We start from the raw sequence: 16,024 nt of genomic DNA, 5'->3' as shown, positions 1-16,024 counted from the left end.
TCTTCTTTTTATCGTCTTTTCTTTAGTTGTTTACTGATGTGACTCAGTGCCTCGTGCCCTCAGGGGTTTGTGTGTGTGTGTGTGTGTGTGTGTGTGTGTAAGTGGAGGGGATAATGATTATAACTATAGTGAGAAACACCTGGCAGCAGGAAGGAAGAAAAATGTCTCCTGAGCCCGTCTTTTCTTTTTTTTTTTTTTTGAAAAATGATCAGTTGTAAAGAATGAAGGTTTGACTGGTGCCGAAGTAGTGAGGGAGAAAAGTCAATAAAAGCAGTGAGTGGAAGGAAGCGGTGCAGCGTTAGGAAACACGGGAGGCTCAAACTCTGATTCTTCTTTTTGTTCTTGGAGAGTTTCAGGCATCGAGTTCTGTTTCTCTATTTTCGATTCGATGGGCGAAGTGGAGAAGGACTCCAGCTCGACTCCGATGGGGACTTTGACATTCAGTGTTTCCCCGCAGAGAGACGAGAGAGTCTAAACTCATGTCGAACATTCAGGCTGTTTTTGTGAAGCAGTCTGCCTGTCGCTCTCTGCTTGTTTTGCAGCATCACTGCCTGGATAAACTGGTTTCTGACGTTGTAGTGTCACAGTGTACCGTCCAAACCCAACAAGACTTTCATTTAGTTTTTGAGGATTTTCACAATAAAAAAAAGAAGCTGTTTTTGTCTGATTGTGATTATTTCCTCCTGTAGACGTTGTCCTGTTGAGTTCACTCCTCTGTATATATCCCCTCCTACTGATTTGAAAATGTATTTAAAATGTATTTATGTCACTATTTCGACTTTTTTTTTGTCTGTACTGCTGCTGCAACGACCGAATTTCCCCATTTGGGATCAATAATGTTATCTTATCTTATCTTATCTTATGGAGACATTTAAACCTCTGACCTGACGCTTTGCATTGTGGGAAACTGTACTGGCAACTGGTCTGATACAAACTGTGATTTTATTTCAGAATCCGTACGACCTCTGAGTGCGCTGCAAGAAAAGCTGCAGCAAAGAAAAAAAAAGTTTCTCTTGCACTTTTTTTTTTTTTTGTCGCTGCAGTTAATCAGGAAGTCTGCCGTCAGTGAAAAACCTTCCCTTGATTTTAATTAGCCTCCCATTTCATGCTGCCAGCAGGACATGTGTGCACACAGCGTGTAAACCCTAAAGGTCAAAGGTCAGCAGTGGAGGCAAACTAAAGGAGAGGAGAGAGTAACAAAAGAAATCCTGGGATTAAACTCTTTAAGTCTTTTTTTTTTTTTTTCTGGTTTTTGGGGTAAAAAAAAAAAAAGTTCCTGCAAACATTTTCGTGATCTTCACTTCAAACGGATGTTCGGAGTTTTAGAGTTCTTGTTTGTGAGTGTTTGAAGGTTCGAGGAATGTGTTCTGGCAACGAGGGTCTTCACAAGTACATAATTACAAACGTGTGTGTGGGTGTGTGTGTGTGTGTGTGTGTGTTAAGGTACAGTCACTGCTAATAAGCACGGCACACTTTCTGAACACATACACACACACACACACACACCGTAGGGGGTCTGTCTGATTGGTTTCAGGTGTGTGTGTGTGTGTGTGTGTGACCAAAGCATGACACCTCTGAAACAAGCCTGAAGGTTGTGTGTGTGTGTGTGTGTGTGTGTGTGTGTGTGTGTGTGTGTGTGCGTGCGTGTGTCACAGGTCAAAGCTGTAAACCTGCAGCCCCTGTTAGCGTCTCTGTGTTGGCACCGGGAGAAAGGGATTGTGGGTAACTCAAAGGAAGTGTCCTTTTACAGCTGCGATGGCGTCGCTCTTCTTCGTGTCGTCTTTTGTGCTTTAAAAAGAAGAAGCTGCAGGGCGGAGCGACGAGAGGAGATCTGGTTCCTCTGGATCACCTCCACAGCTCCTCAGCCCGAGTCAGCATGTTAGCATCTTCTGATGCGTCCGCTTTCTGTTCAGCTGCTTTCACATTTACAACCTTAAAAACCTCCTGTTTCAGTTTGTGCTGCACGTGTGAACAAACAGGACAACATCACCCGCCCTCTCGTGTTTCCTCTGCAGAGACTCCGAGCTCCGAGCGACCTGCACGTATTTAAACTGCTTCTCTCTGGGAGCTGCAGAGATGATGTGCACGATGGGAAACACGGGTGGGGAAAAAAAATCCTCCTTATGAGATTGAAAGTCATCTGGTGCATTTTGAAAATGTTTGACCAGGAGAGTGAGTGAGCTGCTGACACATCCCGCGGTGCTGCAGGTCATGATGGGACGGTCCTGTGTGTGTCGGGTTTAAAAGATGGGACCTGACTATCACCAGACTCGATCAGCTGAGGGCTGTGAGACATGTGGAGCTCGGTCCTGATGGATCCAGGTTCCCTATGATCCTGACAGTGAAGACTTGTGTTGAGTTCTTCTGTTAAACTGTGTGTGTGTGTGTGTGTGTGTGTGTGTGTGTGTGTGTGTGTGTGCTCTCTCCTCTCAGGTGCAGTCTGGTGCAGATGGAGGTCGCAGGCTGGCCGTCACCCTCCGAGCTGACAGTGAGTTTCTTCTTGTTTCTGTAAACTCAGTTATGACTTCAGTTTCATCTCGGCTCCTGGTGGAAGGACCCGGATGATGAAGAGTGACCCGAGTGAGACAGACATAAAACACACAGATCAGCTTCATCTCGAGTCGTGGAGCAGAAAAGTCATCCTGATGCATCTTTGGGTTGCAGATCGTCCTGCAGGCCGCACGAGGAGTTTTAAGACTCGGTCACGATACAACAAAGCTTTAGAGATAAGAACAGTGAGTTTTTATATCCCTCTGAGGTCAGGTCTCACTTTAAAGTTTGAACCAATCAGATGATTTCATCGTCTCAAATGAAATCAGATTCTGTTTTCTGTCAGCAAGCAGGAACGTTTAAACCCCCTCCTCCTCCTCCTCGTCCTCCTCCTCCTCCTCGTCCTCGTCCTCGTCCTCCTCCTCCTCCTCCTCCTCCTCCTCCTCCTCCTCCTTTTGTTCTTTTCTTCCTTAAAGTCAAGTTCCTGAGCCGTAGCCGATCCTTCCTCCCACCTTTGTCCCTGACCATGAGCGAGGAGCTCATTCAGAGTGCTCTTTGTGTGTGTGTGTGTGTGTGTGTGTGTGTGTGTGTGTGTGTGTGTGTGTGTGTGTGTGTGTGTGTGTGTGTGTGTGTGTGTGTGTGTGTGTGTGTGTGTGTGTGTGTGTGTGTGTGTGTGTGTGTGTGTGTGTGTGTGTGTGTGTGTGTGTGTGTGTGTGTGTGTCTCCACAGCACGCTGAAATTGAAAAGTTTGTCTTCCTGAATTTAAAAAGCAGAAGTTAAATAGAACAACATTGTCGTGTTAGTCAATCAGCTCCACCTGTTTCTTTATTAAATTATTATTAAAATTAAATATTAAATTAAAATAATATAAAATAAATAAATATTAAAATAAATATTTATTATACTTTTATTTATTTCTGGACCCATTCATTAGCTGTCAGGTGGCGTGCAGTGTTTAGCTCCACCTTTTCGGGTCGGTTCGATATTCTTGGCGCCGCAACGGAAAAGTCCCAAAAAGGACGGTACGGATCGGTTAGTCTTTCCCGGCTTTAGTGGAAACGCCACAAAATGCAAAAGTCGAACCGAACTGAACCACCAACGTGTGTGTGTGTGTGTGTGTGTGTGTGTGTGTGTGTGTGTGTGTGTGTGTGTGTGTGTGTGTGTAAAGAGCGACACACCTCACCGCTTCCTTTCGTCTGCTTTCGGTCAAAGACGTTGGGTCAGAGGAGCGTCTGAAGCTTCCTCTCTCTCTTTCACTCTGTTCTCATAGAGAATATAACACAGGGTGACCTTTGACCTCTGTGACATCACTTCCTGAAGGTGATTTAATCAGTTTAAAAAAAGCAACCCTCAAACAAAAGTCTGAAGGCCTTTTTAGTTTTCTATCAATATCAAGAAATCTCTTAAAAACTCCTCGTTGCCTGACGGATGTTAAACGCCATCAGCCTAAAAACTAAAGTAACACAACGATTCTCTGAACCTGTGAATGTTAAACTTTGAGGCAGATTTACAGCTTTAATATGCGTCACTTGATCGCTCCAGTCACGTGGACATGAAAATATGTTTTTGGCTTTTAGACGACAGATACGAAAAATAAGTTTTAAAAAAAAAAGCATCGAGGTTCTCTTAAAGGGACAGGTCAGTATTTTTTAGTGGTGACGCTGTGTGAGGTTCAAGTCAGACGTACAGAGAGGCTGAAGTCCTCTTAGCAGCGGCTGCGGGTTTGAATCCGCCGTCGGCCCTTTGCTGCTGTTCGTCTCTGCAGACGAGGTCGAAATATACTCGGTAATAATAAAAGGTTGGACGCAAAATAGAGAAAGTTCGGAGCCTGTGTTGTGCACTGATCCACTGTTTGAGCCTACGGTGAAACCACTCAACATTTCATCCCAGTATAATCGTCACTGCGAAGTGACTACATCCCAGTTTGAGATGGTTTCCAGTAACGAGTGTTTGAAGATGAACTGGCTGATAGAGCTCAGGAGTGACTGTCAAGCTTTTTATTCGAGATTGATCCAAGCTGCTGAGATGAAGGTCTGAACCCTTTTAGACGCTTCTTCTTCCTACAACAGCAGCAAAGGCTCATGGGTATTGTAGTACCAATGGAGTTTTTTAACATATTACTCCGAAACACATTTAAGAGGATTTTCATTTTGGACATTTTGTCTCTGAATTCGTCTTTTGCAAACTTTTAAGACAAAGAGGAGGAAGAGGAGGAGGAGGTGACAGGATGAAGGTTTAATCTTTTTTTTTCAGCAGTGAATGTCTACTCGTCTCCTTTGTCTTTAAAAGAAACTTTGAAAACAAAGAGGTAGAGGATGCACAATCTCCCCCTCCTCCTCCTCTTCCTCATATCTTTTATTAAAAGCTTTATGATGGAGGAGGAAGAGGAGCGTCCAGCTGTGACCTTCTCCTTCAGCCCTGAACATGACCCCGCTTTGACGAGAGGCGAGAGGAAGAGGAGCAGTGACTCGTGTCCCTTCTCCCTTCCTCTTTGAGCTCCGTCTTCCTCACCTCCATCGTCTTCGTCAATAGGAGGAAAGAGGAGCAGTGAGTCGTGTCTGAGCTCACGCCCACTCCTCTTTCGGCCTCCTAAGTTTCGGCTTTTCTCCTCCCGTCCCTCCCGGTTCATGGCTGACTGCTCTTCCTCCGTCTCTGTGAGAGGACACAAAGACGGACGTGCCGAGGCTTTGAACACTCGACAGGTCTCTGCTGCTTAAAGCTCCTTTCAACAAAATCTATTTTTTCCCTGTTTTACAACCAAACTGAATCAGAATCAACTTTTGAACAAACACGTGAGAATAACAAGGATGAAAACTACGTTAATTATGGGTGTTAATTATTCCTGGGATTGTTACGACCCCTTAAGAGCCGGTTTGGGGTAATGACCATGTACCAAAAGAACTGAATACAACACCACCTAATCCCTGAAGAACAAAGAACAAAAGCTGCGAAAAACAAAAGCTTGGATAACGAGGCAAACTTCCCATCTCCGCCCTGCACGGGGCTTTTATTGTGAAGGGCTGCGTGTCCGACATGCAGTTCTCCCAGAGTGGTGAATGGTTGTGTTTTCAATTTCAACAACGTTCAACATCGGCGGCCGACGACGAGGCAGTGCGAGACATTCAGGGGCGAAGCGTCTTGCCAAAGGACACGTCGGGCGTGTTGCTGCAGGAGTCGGGGATCGAACCCTCGACCTTCCTGTTGGGACACAGCCGACTCTACCAACTGAAGACGAGAAACGAACAACACACACAAAGGGTTAAAGTGTACAATAAGGCAGCATTTTTTATCAAATAAGATCAGAACTGTCTCTCTTTCTATTAAATGTTCAAATTCAGTTCACGGGACTTCGTTAGCATGAGAAACATATGCTAATAGTGAAGAGTAAACAAAGATTTAATGTTTAACAAACAGAGCTGTGCAGGTTGACCGGGTTTGTTCTTTTTAAATACAACAAAGACAAATTAAATCTCTCTCTCTCTCTCGTCCTGCAGATTGTTCTCTAAACTACCCGTTGGGGAAACATGTGATCCATGAGGTCACCAACGTCTCCTTCAGTCATCTCGCCTGCGAGGATCAGGCCGCCGTGGTCGTCCACTGGTCCGCAAGCCCGCTAGGTACCCGTCTGTGTGTAACCCTGTGTACCTATCGTGTGTGTGAGTGTGTGTGTGTGTGTGTGTGTGTGTGCTCGTGTGTGTGCACGTCTGTTGTAGAAAGTCGGGTAAAGTCAGGGAGGAGGAACAGGACACTAAAACCTTCAAAGTGCTCAAATCCGTAAGCTTACCCTGCCGACTGTGTGTGTGTGTGTGTGTGTGTGTGTGTGTGTGTGTGTGTGTGTGTGTGTGTGTGTGTCAGCGTGTGTGTCAGAGTGTGTGTGTGTCCCTTTGATCAGGCCTGAAGAATACGAAAGAGGATCACATCCCAAACTACAATACCACTATTTAACCGTGAAGGAATGTGTGTGTGTGTGTGTGTGTCGCTGAGTGTAAGGTGAATCTCTCTCTCTCGCTCTCTCTCTCTCTCTGTGACAATACACTCTGTTGTTTTCACGGAGGTGGAGGAGCCAGAGTCTCTGTGAAGTCAACTGTTCCTCTCCATTACCTGATGAGTTCCAGATACTCGGGGGAAGCAGCAGTGGATTTGTGCGATTAATTCTGGATCCGGATCGTAGCGTTGACTGAGCAGGGTCGAGCGAGTCTGATGGGACCAACTAAACGTTATCATTAAAGCTGAAGGAACAAGAAGAACTCACGCCGAAGGGAAGAAAGAGTCTGGCGTTAGGCTGTAGTTAAAATGCAAAAACATCCTCGTCTGTCGTCGACTCTGCAGGAGAGACGTGTTCAGGAATCTGCCCGGAGACAGAAAAACCTGTTCTGCCACTGCTCGCTCGCTCGCTCGCTCACTCTCTCTCTCTTTGGCCTCTTCGTGTTGAATGTACCCTGACCCTGAACACGTACGTTAACTCAATAAGTTCAATCCCCCCCCCTCACTTTACCCGGACGTTTTCCTTCCCGCCTCGTGGTTAAAGATAGACATGACGTCAGGGTCAAGGTTAGCAGCTGAACACACATCGAGCAGGACCGGGTGGTGGTGGTGACCTTTACATCACGTAACCGGTTTGTTTTCTGCTCTGTATGTTCAGTATGTTGCTGCGCTCCACGCAACACGTTTTAATACATGAACAAATGCCATCTTTCCTCAGCGTCTTTTTTTCACATCACGTCCCTTCACTGTCGCTTAAATTTACACTCCTGAAAGTTTCGAGAGAATTTCAGGAGGAGTTGCGTCTGAAATCTCACTTCACATTGGGAGACGATCCCTGTGAGAGTCTGCTATGAGAATATTTGCCTTTTTAGTTTAGTTGTAGTTTGACAGAATCATGACGTCTACAAAAGAGCAGAGAAGAACACGCTGTAGGTGAGGACCAGGCAAGGACTGTAACTTGGGGTCCAGATGTTCGTGATGTTTGAGTGTTGCCGTTGAGAACGCCAGCAAACCAGCTTCCTTCTTGAAATCCTCCTTTATTTCCATATACTCGAATGACAGCGTGCAGGAGCGTGTGGTCTGCAAACAGCTAAAGCAGAAATCAAACACTGTCCTGAAAGCTCACCCAAATAACATTGCTAATACAACAGACAGTTAGCATAACTACTAGCATAAGTACTACTCTACTGAGAGCAATCATATTGAAACAGAATATGAATGAGTTGGCACATGCCTTGATAGCTTAACATACAACAAACCAATACAGCTAATTACTATGTGCTAAATAGCAAGCTAGACGCTAGCATGCTAGTCGCTAGCGCGCTAATTCCTAGCGCGCTAATTGCTCGTGCTACAATTACTGAACATGAAACATAAACTCAATCAAATATACTTCCAGTACTTTCTAAAGTCTCATGGAATCACAAAACAAGCAACACAACATTGAACAGCTATCTCTTCACTTTTCTCACTGCTAAACTAAACTACATGCGGAAGCAGAAAAGCACATTCAAAAGGGAAGGGGGTAGGACGTCCTCTCACAGGGCCTTTCATACATGAAGAGGAAAACATGCACTAAGATCATACTGATCACGTGCAGACTGTGTGCACTGACTCCAGTCACTCCCCCTCCGCCTCGCTCGAGGTGAATTCTCCTCATAATATCCTGCTGCGTGGGGAAAATACGAGGATGCTGTCTGAAGAAACTCTGGATAAAGCCGGATTTAAAAAATCACCCTGGAAACGTCAGGAGTTTTTAGGAGTTTTCTGCAAGTGTGAAATCTGTCGCCCCTCTTTTCTCTCTTTTTACTCTCTTTATTCTCCACTTTTTCATCCTCCAGTTCCTGATCTCTCTTCTTCTCTCCTTCCACATTCTCCCTCTTTTCTTTTCTCTCTCTGTCTGGTTGTCTCCCTCCTCTTCTCCCTCTCCACTCCCCACAGAGCTAACGGGAAAAACATGTCTTGTGGATATAAAGGTGTAATTAAATGACAGACGAGTTTTCAAAGAGCAGGGAGAAGGAGGAGGAAGAGGAGGAGGAAGAAGAGGAGGTGATAAAAGGAAGCAAGAAGACAAGCGGAAGAAAGGAGGAGAATGAAACGATAAACAAATGAGAGAATTAGGCAACAAGGAGAGGAGAAAAAAGTGTGCAAGGAAAGGAGACAAGGAGATGTAATTTGAAGAGGATAGGGAGCGAGAATACAAGGAGAAGGAAAGTAAACAAGACGATTAGAGAACGATAAAAACAAACAGAAACAAAATAAAGTAGGTAAAAGGAAACAAGGAGAGGATGTGAAAAAGTGGTTATAAAATGTGATTTGGTATTTAAAGCAGAATAAGAGGATGAGAGAGGAAGGGGAAAGGAAACAAGGAGAGAAGGAAGGATGCTGATTGTCATTGACAATGTTTTTGTTTGTTTGTTTGTTTGCAGGAATCGAGCACATTAAAGGTTTCAGAGTTTATCTGGAAGACAAAAACCCAGAGGGGAAACAGTGTCAACATCTGATCCTCAAAGACCCCCGACAGCTCAACTTCTCCTACAGGATCACGGTAGGGACAAAATTAACCACCGCGGCCATCGTTTTCTTTGCTTCTATTTCTGGCGTTCTCGTTCGTGTTGGTGCCAAACGTGTCAGACCTGAGAGAAGAAGAGTGAATGGAGAAATGTCCGATTTGTGGACAAACAAAGATGGCGGCACAGTGCTCCTGAAAACCTCGATGTTTGTTGTTGTTATTTCGGCTCGTTTAATTGAAGGCGTATCAACTCGGTGACCTCCTTAGCTGCGACTCATCGTTTATTTTGATTTCCTCTCCTTGTCTCCTCGCTGATATCCACTGATGATTCATTTTTCCTTTTCTCTCCCACAGAAGCTGAGCAGCCAGCCGTTCAGCGGTTTAAACTTCGACACCGACTACATGGTTCGAGTTGTTCCGTTCCCGACTCTGATGAACGAAAGCTTCTTCCCGCCGTCGTTCCTCAGGACGAACTGTGAGTCCGCCCACCTCCTCACCCGACGAAGACAGACCCTTTAAACTCCTCCCACAAGTTTAAGCCCGACAACACAAGTGGAAGAAGCTTTAAAAACAGAATAATTCTTCACTTTGTCCTCACAGTCACTAGAGGGCGCTAGATGAACATTAACGAAAAGAAGTGAATATAAGTAAATACACTCGAGGTTAAACTCGTCCTCTGCACCAGAGATAAAACTCGGATCCATCCGAGGAAGTCTCCAGGGCGTCATGTTGGAGCTGTCTCTTTAAGATGTTTGGACCTGAAGACGAGCTCTCTAATCCTTTCTGTGTGTTTCTCCTCCAGCGTGTGAAGTCCTCCTGGGATCCGACAACCTGGTCTGCAAACCCTGTAAGTTCCTCTGCGTCGTCGTCATAACCAGAGCCATGTGCAGACCGAGTCGCTGCACGCCTTCATTGTCTTGTTCCCAGCACACATTAAAGTATATCAAACATTTCCACACAGCGATTTTTGAAGTGTAAAGGAGTCGAATCTGTGTTTCACTTCAATGTGAGAATAATAATTAAAAAAAAAGTTTTAATTCAATCCTTACGCTGTTCTCAATCTGACACAAAGGTTTCAATTTAATATTTTACACCAAGCAGTTTAAAAAAAAAAAAAAAAAAGGATGCAGATGTTTCAAATTAAAAGCCTGCCAGGAAAGATTTTGTTTTGTAATCTTTGCAGGAAGTGTCGAGTTCAGCAGTGTCAGACACGCACGATAAGTTATCGAACACAGAATGAGCACTAAAAAGGAGACTCTGTTGTTTATTTAAATATCATTAACCAGATGAAAAACTCAGCTGTTGTTTTTTCATTCAATGTTTTTTTCTTTTGCACAGCTGATAATTAAATGCCAAAGAAAAGTCCCCGTTTTAAGTTTTATTTCTTTCCGTCTCAGTCTGGAAGCCAAAGAGCATGAACGTGTCTCAGCTGGGATCTAACCTGCACGTGGCGTTTGATCAGGCTCCGCCCACCTTCGGCTTTCACTTCTACTACCTGTACTACAAACTGAGACAGGACGGACCCTTCAGACTGCAGCGCTGCAAACCTGTGAGTATTCCTCAGGTTTGGAAAGTCGAGTTATCCCGGGATACTTCCAGGAGAAAAGAGCCTTTAAAGAAAAAAAAAAAAAAACGTTCAGAGTTTGTGAAGTTTTTGGACGTCAATGTTTAAGTTGTGACCTGGCGGCTGATAAAAAGGAAGATGACCTTTTGAAGAGAGCTGGACCCAGTTGTTACACGTCAAACAAATCCAATATCTAATTCTGCCCTTGGCGAGGATCCCAATCATCCAACATAAAACAGATGCATTAAATTAAACAAACCTGTTTGCTTCCATTCAGAGTATTTACCTGGAGCGCTGGCTTTATGCTCAGTGTGAGTCCAGACTCCCCCTACAGTTCAATGTCAGAATTACACTTACACACAAAAAACCTGTGTCTCATTTAACAATCAAATAAAGGCAAAAAGATCATCTTCCTGTGATCCAGCAGCCTTTGATTTCTTTTTTTAAATGTGTGAATGAACTTGTGATTTTAAATGCAGTGTTGTAATGTGAGTGTTTTTCATGTGCAGGACTTAAACCAGCTCAGAACTACGTGCATCCTCCAGGACGTCACTCCAGGGACCTACACTATTGAGGTATTTGAACGCAGCACAGTTTTAAAAACCCTGCTGGTGACGTGGTTTCATTTGGCTCTTCAGTGTTTTAACTAAAAGTAAAACTAACAATAAATCAGGTGTGTTAAGACGTCCCCAAAAAACACTGAACCTCACACACTGCACGCGACATGAACCGACTGAAGATTCTGGGTTTGAGAGTTCAGCGACCGTACTGCAGCTAAACTAAAATGATGAAAGGGTTTAAGAAGAATTAAATCCCAATTTAAAAATCCATCTGTGTGAACATTGATTGTTTCATTTCCTGTTTTCTTTCTTCACTTTTCAGCTGAGAGACGACGGTAACACGACCCGGAGGCAGAGTCAGTACCACGTGAGCCAGGGTGAGAAACACACTCGGTATAAAAACTCACAAGTGACAGCTCCACACTGTCTCATCTAAACTCATGGATGTAGTTGTTAAACTGTCCATGTGCTGCTTGTGTTTCCTCCTCAGTCCACTCGCCCTGGGCGGGGCCGATCAGAGCCATGGCCATCACGGTTCCTCTGGTCATCATGTCCGCCTTCGCCACTCTGTTCACGGTCATGTGCCGCAAGAAACAGCAAGGTGAGAGCGCTGATTGTTTCCTCTTTCAGTTCTACCAGATTTGTGTTCGATGAACTTAAACTCGCTCTCGCTAACTTATAGATTCCTCACCGTCTACGATTTCGCGAGCTAAGACTCGGATAACTTGATTTTCTCCCAGAACAATTCATGATTCTTGAACGCTTCCTGGATCACACGGGGAGCTCAAGTCTTTCCGCTGGTCTCCGATAACCTCCGAGTAGATTTTTACAAAACCCAAAGAGTTCAGCCTCCGCATCAGAGGAATGCTCTGTTGACCGCGTCTCCCTGTCCACTCCATGTTGTATTCGTCATGTATAGCTGCATCATCACTTTAATATGTTGGTCCCCTCTCGTTTTAGAAAACATCTACAGTCAGCTGGATGAGGAGAGCAGCGAGTCGTCCAATCAAAGTGCAGCATTGAACACGGATCGGCCGTGGCCCCGCCCCAAAGTCTTCATCTGCTACTCGAACCGAGACTGTCCCAAACACACCAGCGTCATCCAGAGCTTCGCTTACTTCCTGCAGGACTTCTGCAGCTGTGAGGTGAGACAGCGACGCAGACGAGGAGGAAAAACTCTCAGAATCTTTTTTAAATTATTTAAACTTGTGAATCAGGTGAATCTAAAGTCCCTGTTTGCTCCTGCTCAGGTGGTGTTGGACCTGTGGGAACACCTGGAGATGTGCAAAGAGGGGCAGATGTCTTGGCTCAGCAGACAGCTGGATGAAGCCAACTTCATCATCACCGTCTGCTCCAAAGGCCTACGGTACTCTACTCTCTCTCTCTCTCTCTCTCTCTCTCTCTCTCTCTCTCTCTCTCTCTCTCTCTCTCTCTCTCTCTCTCTCTCTCTCTCTCTCTCTCTCTCTCGCTCTCTTACTCTCTCTCTCTTACTCTCTCTCTCTCTCTCTCTCTCTCTCTCTCTCCTACCTTCCTCTGTTCTGTGTGAACTTCTGTCTTCTGTTTGTCGAGAGATGTTTTATGCTTTCAGCTGCAGTTCCACCACTGGCCACTAGATGCTGCAAATTGCTCCTTTTTAATTTTTCATTTCAAACCAACCAATTGTCGTTCAGCATGTTATTTTTATTTCCCCTTAGTCGCCATTTTTTCCGAATCTATTTTATTCTCAGCGAGAAAAGACGACGAACTCTTAAACGTGATTATAGAGACAATAATGGCCGCCTGTCACCGTCCTCGACTAGAAAAGAAAAGAACCGCGTTTACATCATCTCTCATCTTCCTTCAGATACTACATGGAGAAAAAGAGCCGCAGAGGAAAGACACCAGTGAGCCGTCGTAATAACAGCAGCAGCTCGCCGATTGGTGGATCGGGCAACGATCTGTTCATTGTGGGCGTGGCCATGATTGCTGAGAAGCTGCGTCTGGCGAAGAAAAGCGAGGGCGCTCAGGAGCTGAACCGCTTCATGACGGTTTACTTCGACTACTCGACGGAGAACGACATCCCCACCATACTGAGCCTGGCTCCCAGGTAAACACGGACTGTCGGACGGTGAACTTGATTATTGATTATTATTGATTATTGCAATTTCAAATAGTTTCTCAGTAACGTACGTCTGTAAGAAGCTCCTGCTGACCCGTGCAAAATATGTAAACAGGACAGCCGTGGTGATTTGTGCAAAAAGGAGAATAGGTGGCTTCTGATCCTGGCTGCAGGTTGAGAGAGAAGGGGGAGGAGCTTCACTCAGCCCACAGGTGCAGCAGAGCAGAGACAGATGAACATGTAGCGGTCAGATAGTTTCTTTAAAGAAAACAAAACAGTGTCGAGGTTGCAGGTTACGAAACTGACGTCAAACTCTCCTTGTCCTGATTTGGGATTATTTCCCCTGACAGAATTTGTTTGTGCTGCATTTTTGCGTTTTGCCTTTGGATTAATGTGTTTTTTGTTCCTGTTTGGCGGCCATGTTGAATAATAATGTCCCGCGTTTAGGTTCAAGTTGATGGACCAGCTCCCGCAGCTCTTCAGCCGGCTTCACTCCAGTCAGTCCAGTCTCTCCGACCGGGACTCTCAGCCTCTCAACGTCTCCAGGAGGAACTACTTCAGGAGCAAGTCTGGACGCTCGCTCTACGTCTCCATCTGCAACATGCACCAGCACATCAGCCAGAACCCCGACTGGTTCGAGCAGCAGCTGGCTCCTTCAGGAGACTCCTCGGCCTCCTCTTCCTCGAAATCCGCTCCTCTCCCTGCCGACCCGGCTCCGGCACCGACTCCTCCTCCTCCGAAGCCTCACTGCTCCTCCTGCTCCTCTCAGCACGAGCACAAGTTCGACTCCGGCCTGGTGCTCAACGAGGTGGTGGTGAGGACGCCGACGCTCGAGGGAGGAAAGGGAGAGCCGAGGAGGAATGTGCTCCTGCTGGCTCCTGGTTCTAGTCCCAGTCGTGACCCGGGCTGCAGCCACAGTCCAAGTCCAATTCCAAGTCCTGGTCCTTGTCCAAGTCCAGGTCTGCCACATTGCTCTCTGTCCATGCTGGGAGCCACCTCGAGGTAAATTGGGATGCTTTCTTAACGCGTTCGTCACCAGTTTCAAGTCGATGATGTCAAAGCGTTCTTCAGTCTGACCTCTGCTGCACGTCTGCTCCTTCAGGTCCACCTCTGGAGAAGCCTCCTCCTCCTCTTCTGCTCCCTCTATCCTCCAGGAGGAGGCGTGTCCCATTCTGTCCCAGCCAGAAATAGGCTGTCCTTCCTCTCCAGAAGTCCCGCCTCCTCGGGATTCGGGCATCTACGATTCGTCCGTCCCCTCCTCGGAGCTTTCCATTCCCCTGATGGAGGGACTCTCACACGACCTGGCTGAGTCCTCCTCCCTGGCTGAGAGTGAATCCTCTTCTTCAGGACTCGGTGAGACTGAACATCGAACAATGAAAACGTCTCCCTGTCATAGTGTTCAGTTTATATGGAAGTTATTAAATAAGGACATGTTGGTCGTGTGTCTTTTAGGGGACGAGGAGCCGCCCGCCGTCACGTCTCTCCGCTGCAGCGACGCCACGGTCTGTAAAGCTGAGCTGCACCACCACGACCATCTGAAGCACGGCGAGGGACGAGCACCCGTGGCGTCGTCGTAGGAGAGCCCTCCTGCTGTGATGTCATCACTGGGACTAAAATGTGCTCACCTTGAACCTGAACTTTTTTTTCTAAGTGCTGTCGTCCTCTCGAAAAGGAAAAACAAAACAGCACTGCAGTGGTTCACCTGTGGATGTTACTGAGGTACTGAACATTTCTCCACTCTGACTGTTTGTAAGAACACTCACTGCTTACTTACAGGACCACAGAACACCGCTCCCTGGTAACTATGGTAACAGCAGTGCTTTAGATCACTTCCTGGTAACTTTGTATAACCACTAATCAGATGATTATTACTCAAAAGTGACCTTTTGAACCCCCCCCACATCTAGAACACTACTCATTGGTCACTATGGCAACCTAAGACTTCTAGAACACTACTCTCTGGTTGCTATGGTAACTGCAGAGATTTACAGCTCTAACTATGGTAACCAAAGAGATCTAGAACCCTTTTCCCTGGTATCTATGGTAACCACAGACGTTTGGTACACTACTCTGGTTGCTATGGTAACCGAAGAGTTCTAGAACCCTACTCCCTGGTAACTATGGTAACCACAGACTTTTGGTACACTACTCTGGTTGCTATGGTAACCGAAGACTCCTAGAACCCTCCTCCCTGGTGACTATGGTAACCACAGACTTTTGGTACACTACTCTGGTTGCTATGGTAACCGAAGAGTTCTAAAACCCTCCTCCCTGGTGACTATGGTAACCTCTTACACTCTACTTCCTGTCGATATGGTACTCAGAGTTCCCTCCTGTCTTGAGGCTGGTACTCTTTTGCTTCTCGGTTTCCTGGTACTTACAGAAACAGCAGAGTTTTAAGAAAGCTTCTCTGTGGTTGTCATGGTAACCGCAGACTTCTAGAACCCTACATGGCGGTAACCACTGTGTCTACAACACCAGCCTCTCGAAGCTATGGAGCTCTTTTTGAAGGACTTCCGGATGTGAAACCAAAGACTCCCTCAGCCCTGCATCTCCATTCATGAGCTGATGTACAGTCGACTTATTGACACGTTTCAGGCACGTTATGATGCAGTGACCCAGGACGAGTCAACGCCACACACGCCTCCAGCTGTTCCGCCAAAATATCCAACAGGATGAAGAACCTTCAGTGGTTTTTTTTTTTTAATCATCTCAACATTTAGGAAGAAAACCAAGTAAATACTGTAAAAACACTGTTATCATTTAACCTCTTTTATTTAGGAACGCTTGGAACAAGAGCTACAGTCGTACACGTT

At 45.8% G+C, this 16,024-nt stretch overlaps 1 protein-coding gene across 2 annotated transcripts in view; it reads left to right on the top strand.

The window, feature by feature from the left end:
* Nucleotides 1-15,267, top strand: part of il17rd (interleukin 17 receptor D) — a 17,580-nt gene extending 2,313 nt beyond the window's left edge. The window contains exons 2-16 of one of the 2 annotated variants that reach the window (XM_079341635.1): nt 2,434-2,488; nt 5,985-6,107; nt 8,904-9,022; nt 9,341-9,461; nt 9,789-9,833; nt 10,384-10,535; nt 11,060-11,125; nt 11,433-11,487; nt 11,601-11,711; nt 12,071-12,255; nt 12,361-12,476; nt 12,954-13,196; nt 13,656-14,210; nt 14,311-14,561; nt 14,661-15,267. In XM_079341635.1, the coding sequence (XP_079197761.1) occupies nt 2,434-2,488; nt 5,985-6,107; nt 8,904-9,022; nt 9,341-9,461; nt 9,789-9,833; nt 10,384-10,535; nt 11,060-11,125; nt 11,433-11,487; nt 11,601-11,711; nt 12,071-12,255; nt 12,361-12,476; nt 12,954-13,196; nt 13,656-14,210; nt 14,311-14,561; nt 14,661-14,785 (2,322 nt within the window). In that variant the 3' untranslated portion in view covers nt 14,786-15,267. Of the gene's footprint in view, nt 1-2,433; nt 2,489-5,984; nt 6,108-7,109; nt 7,408-8,903; nt 9,023-9,340; nt 9,462-9,788; nt 9,834-10,383; nt 10,536-11,059; nt 11,126-11,432; nt 11,488-11,600; nt 11,712-12,070; nt 12,256-12,360; nt 12,477-12,953; nt 13,197-13,655; nt 14,211-14,310; nt 14,562-14,660 lie in introns of those variants that run through there. The other variant, XM_079341636.1, reaches the window with a different exon arrangement.
* The last annotated feature ends 757 nt before the right edge of the window (nt 15,268-16,024 follow it).

This window comes from Symphodus melops, assembly GCF_947650265.1.
Source record: "Symphodus melops genome assembly, chromosome: 4".
NCBI lineage: Eukaryota > Metazoa > Chordata > Actinopteri > Labriformes > Labridae > Symphodus > Symphodus melops.
This window is presented reverse-complemented; position numbering and strand designations above follow the sequence as displayed.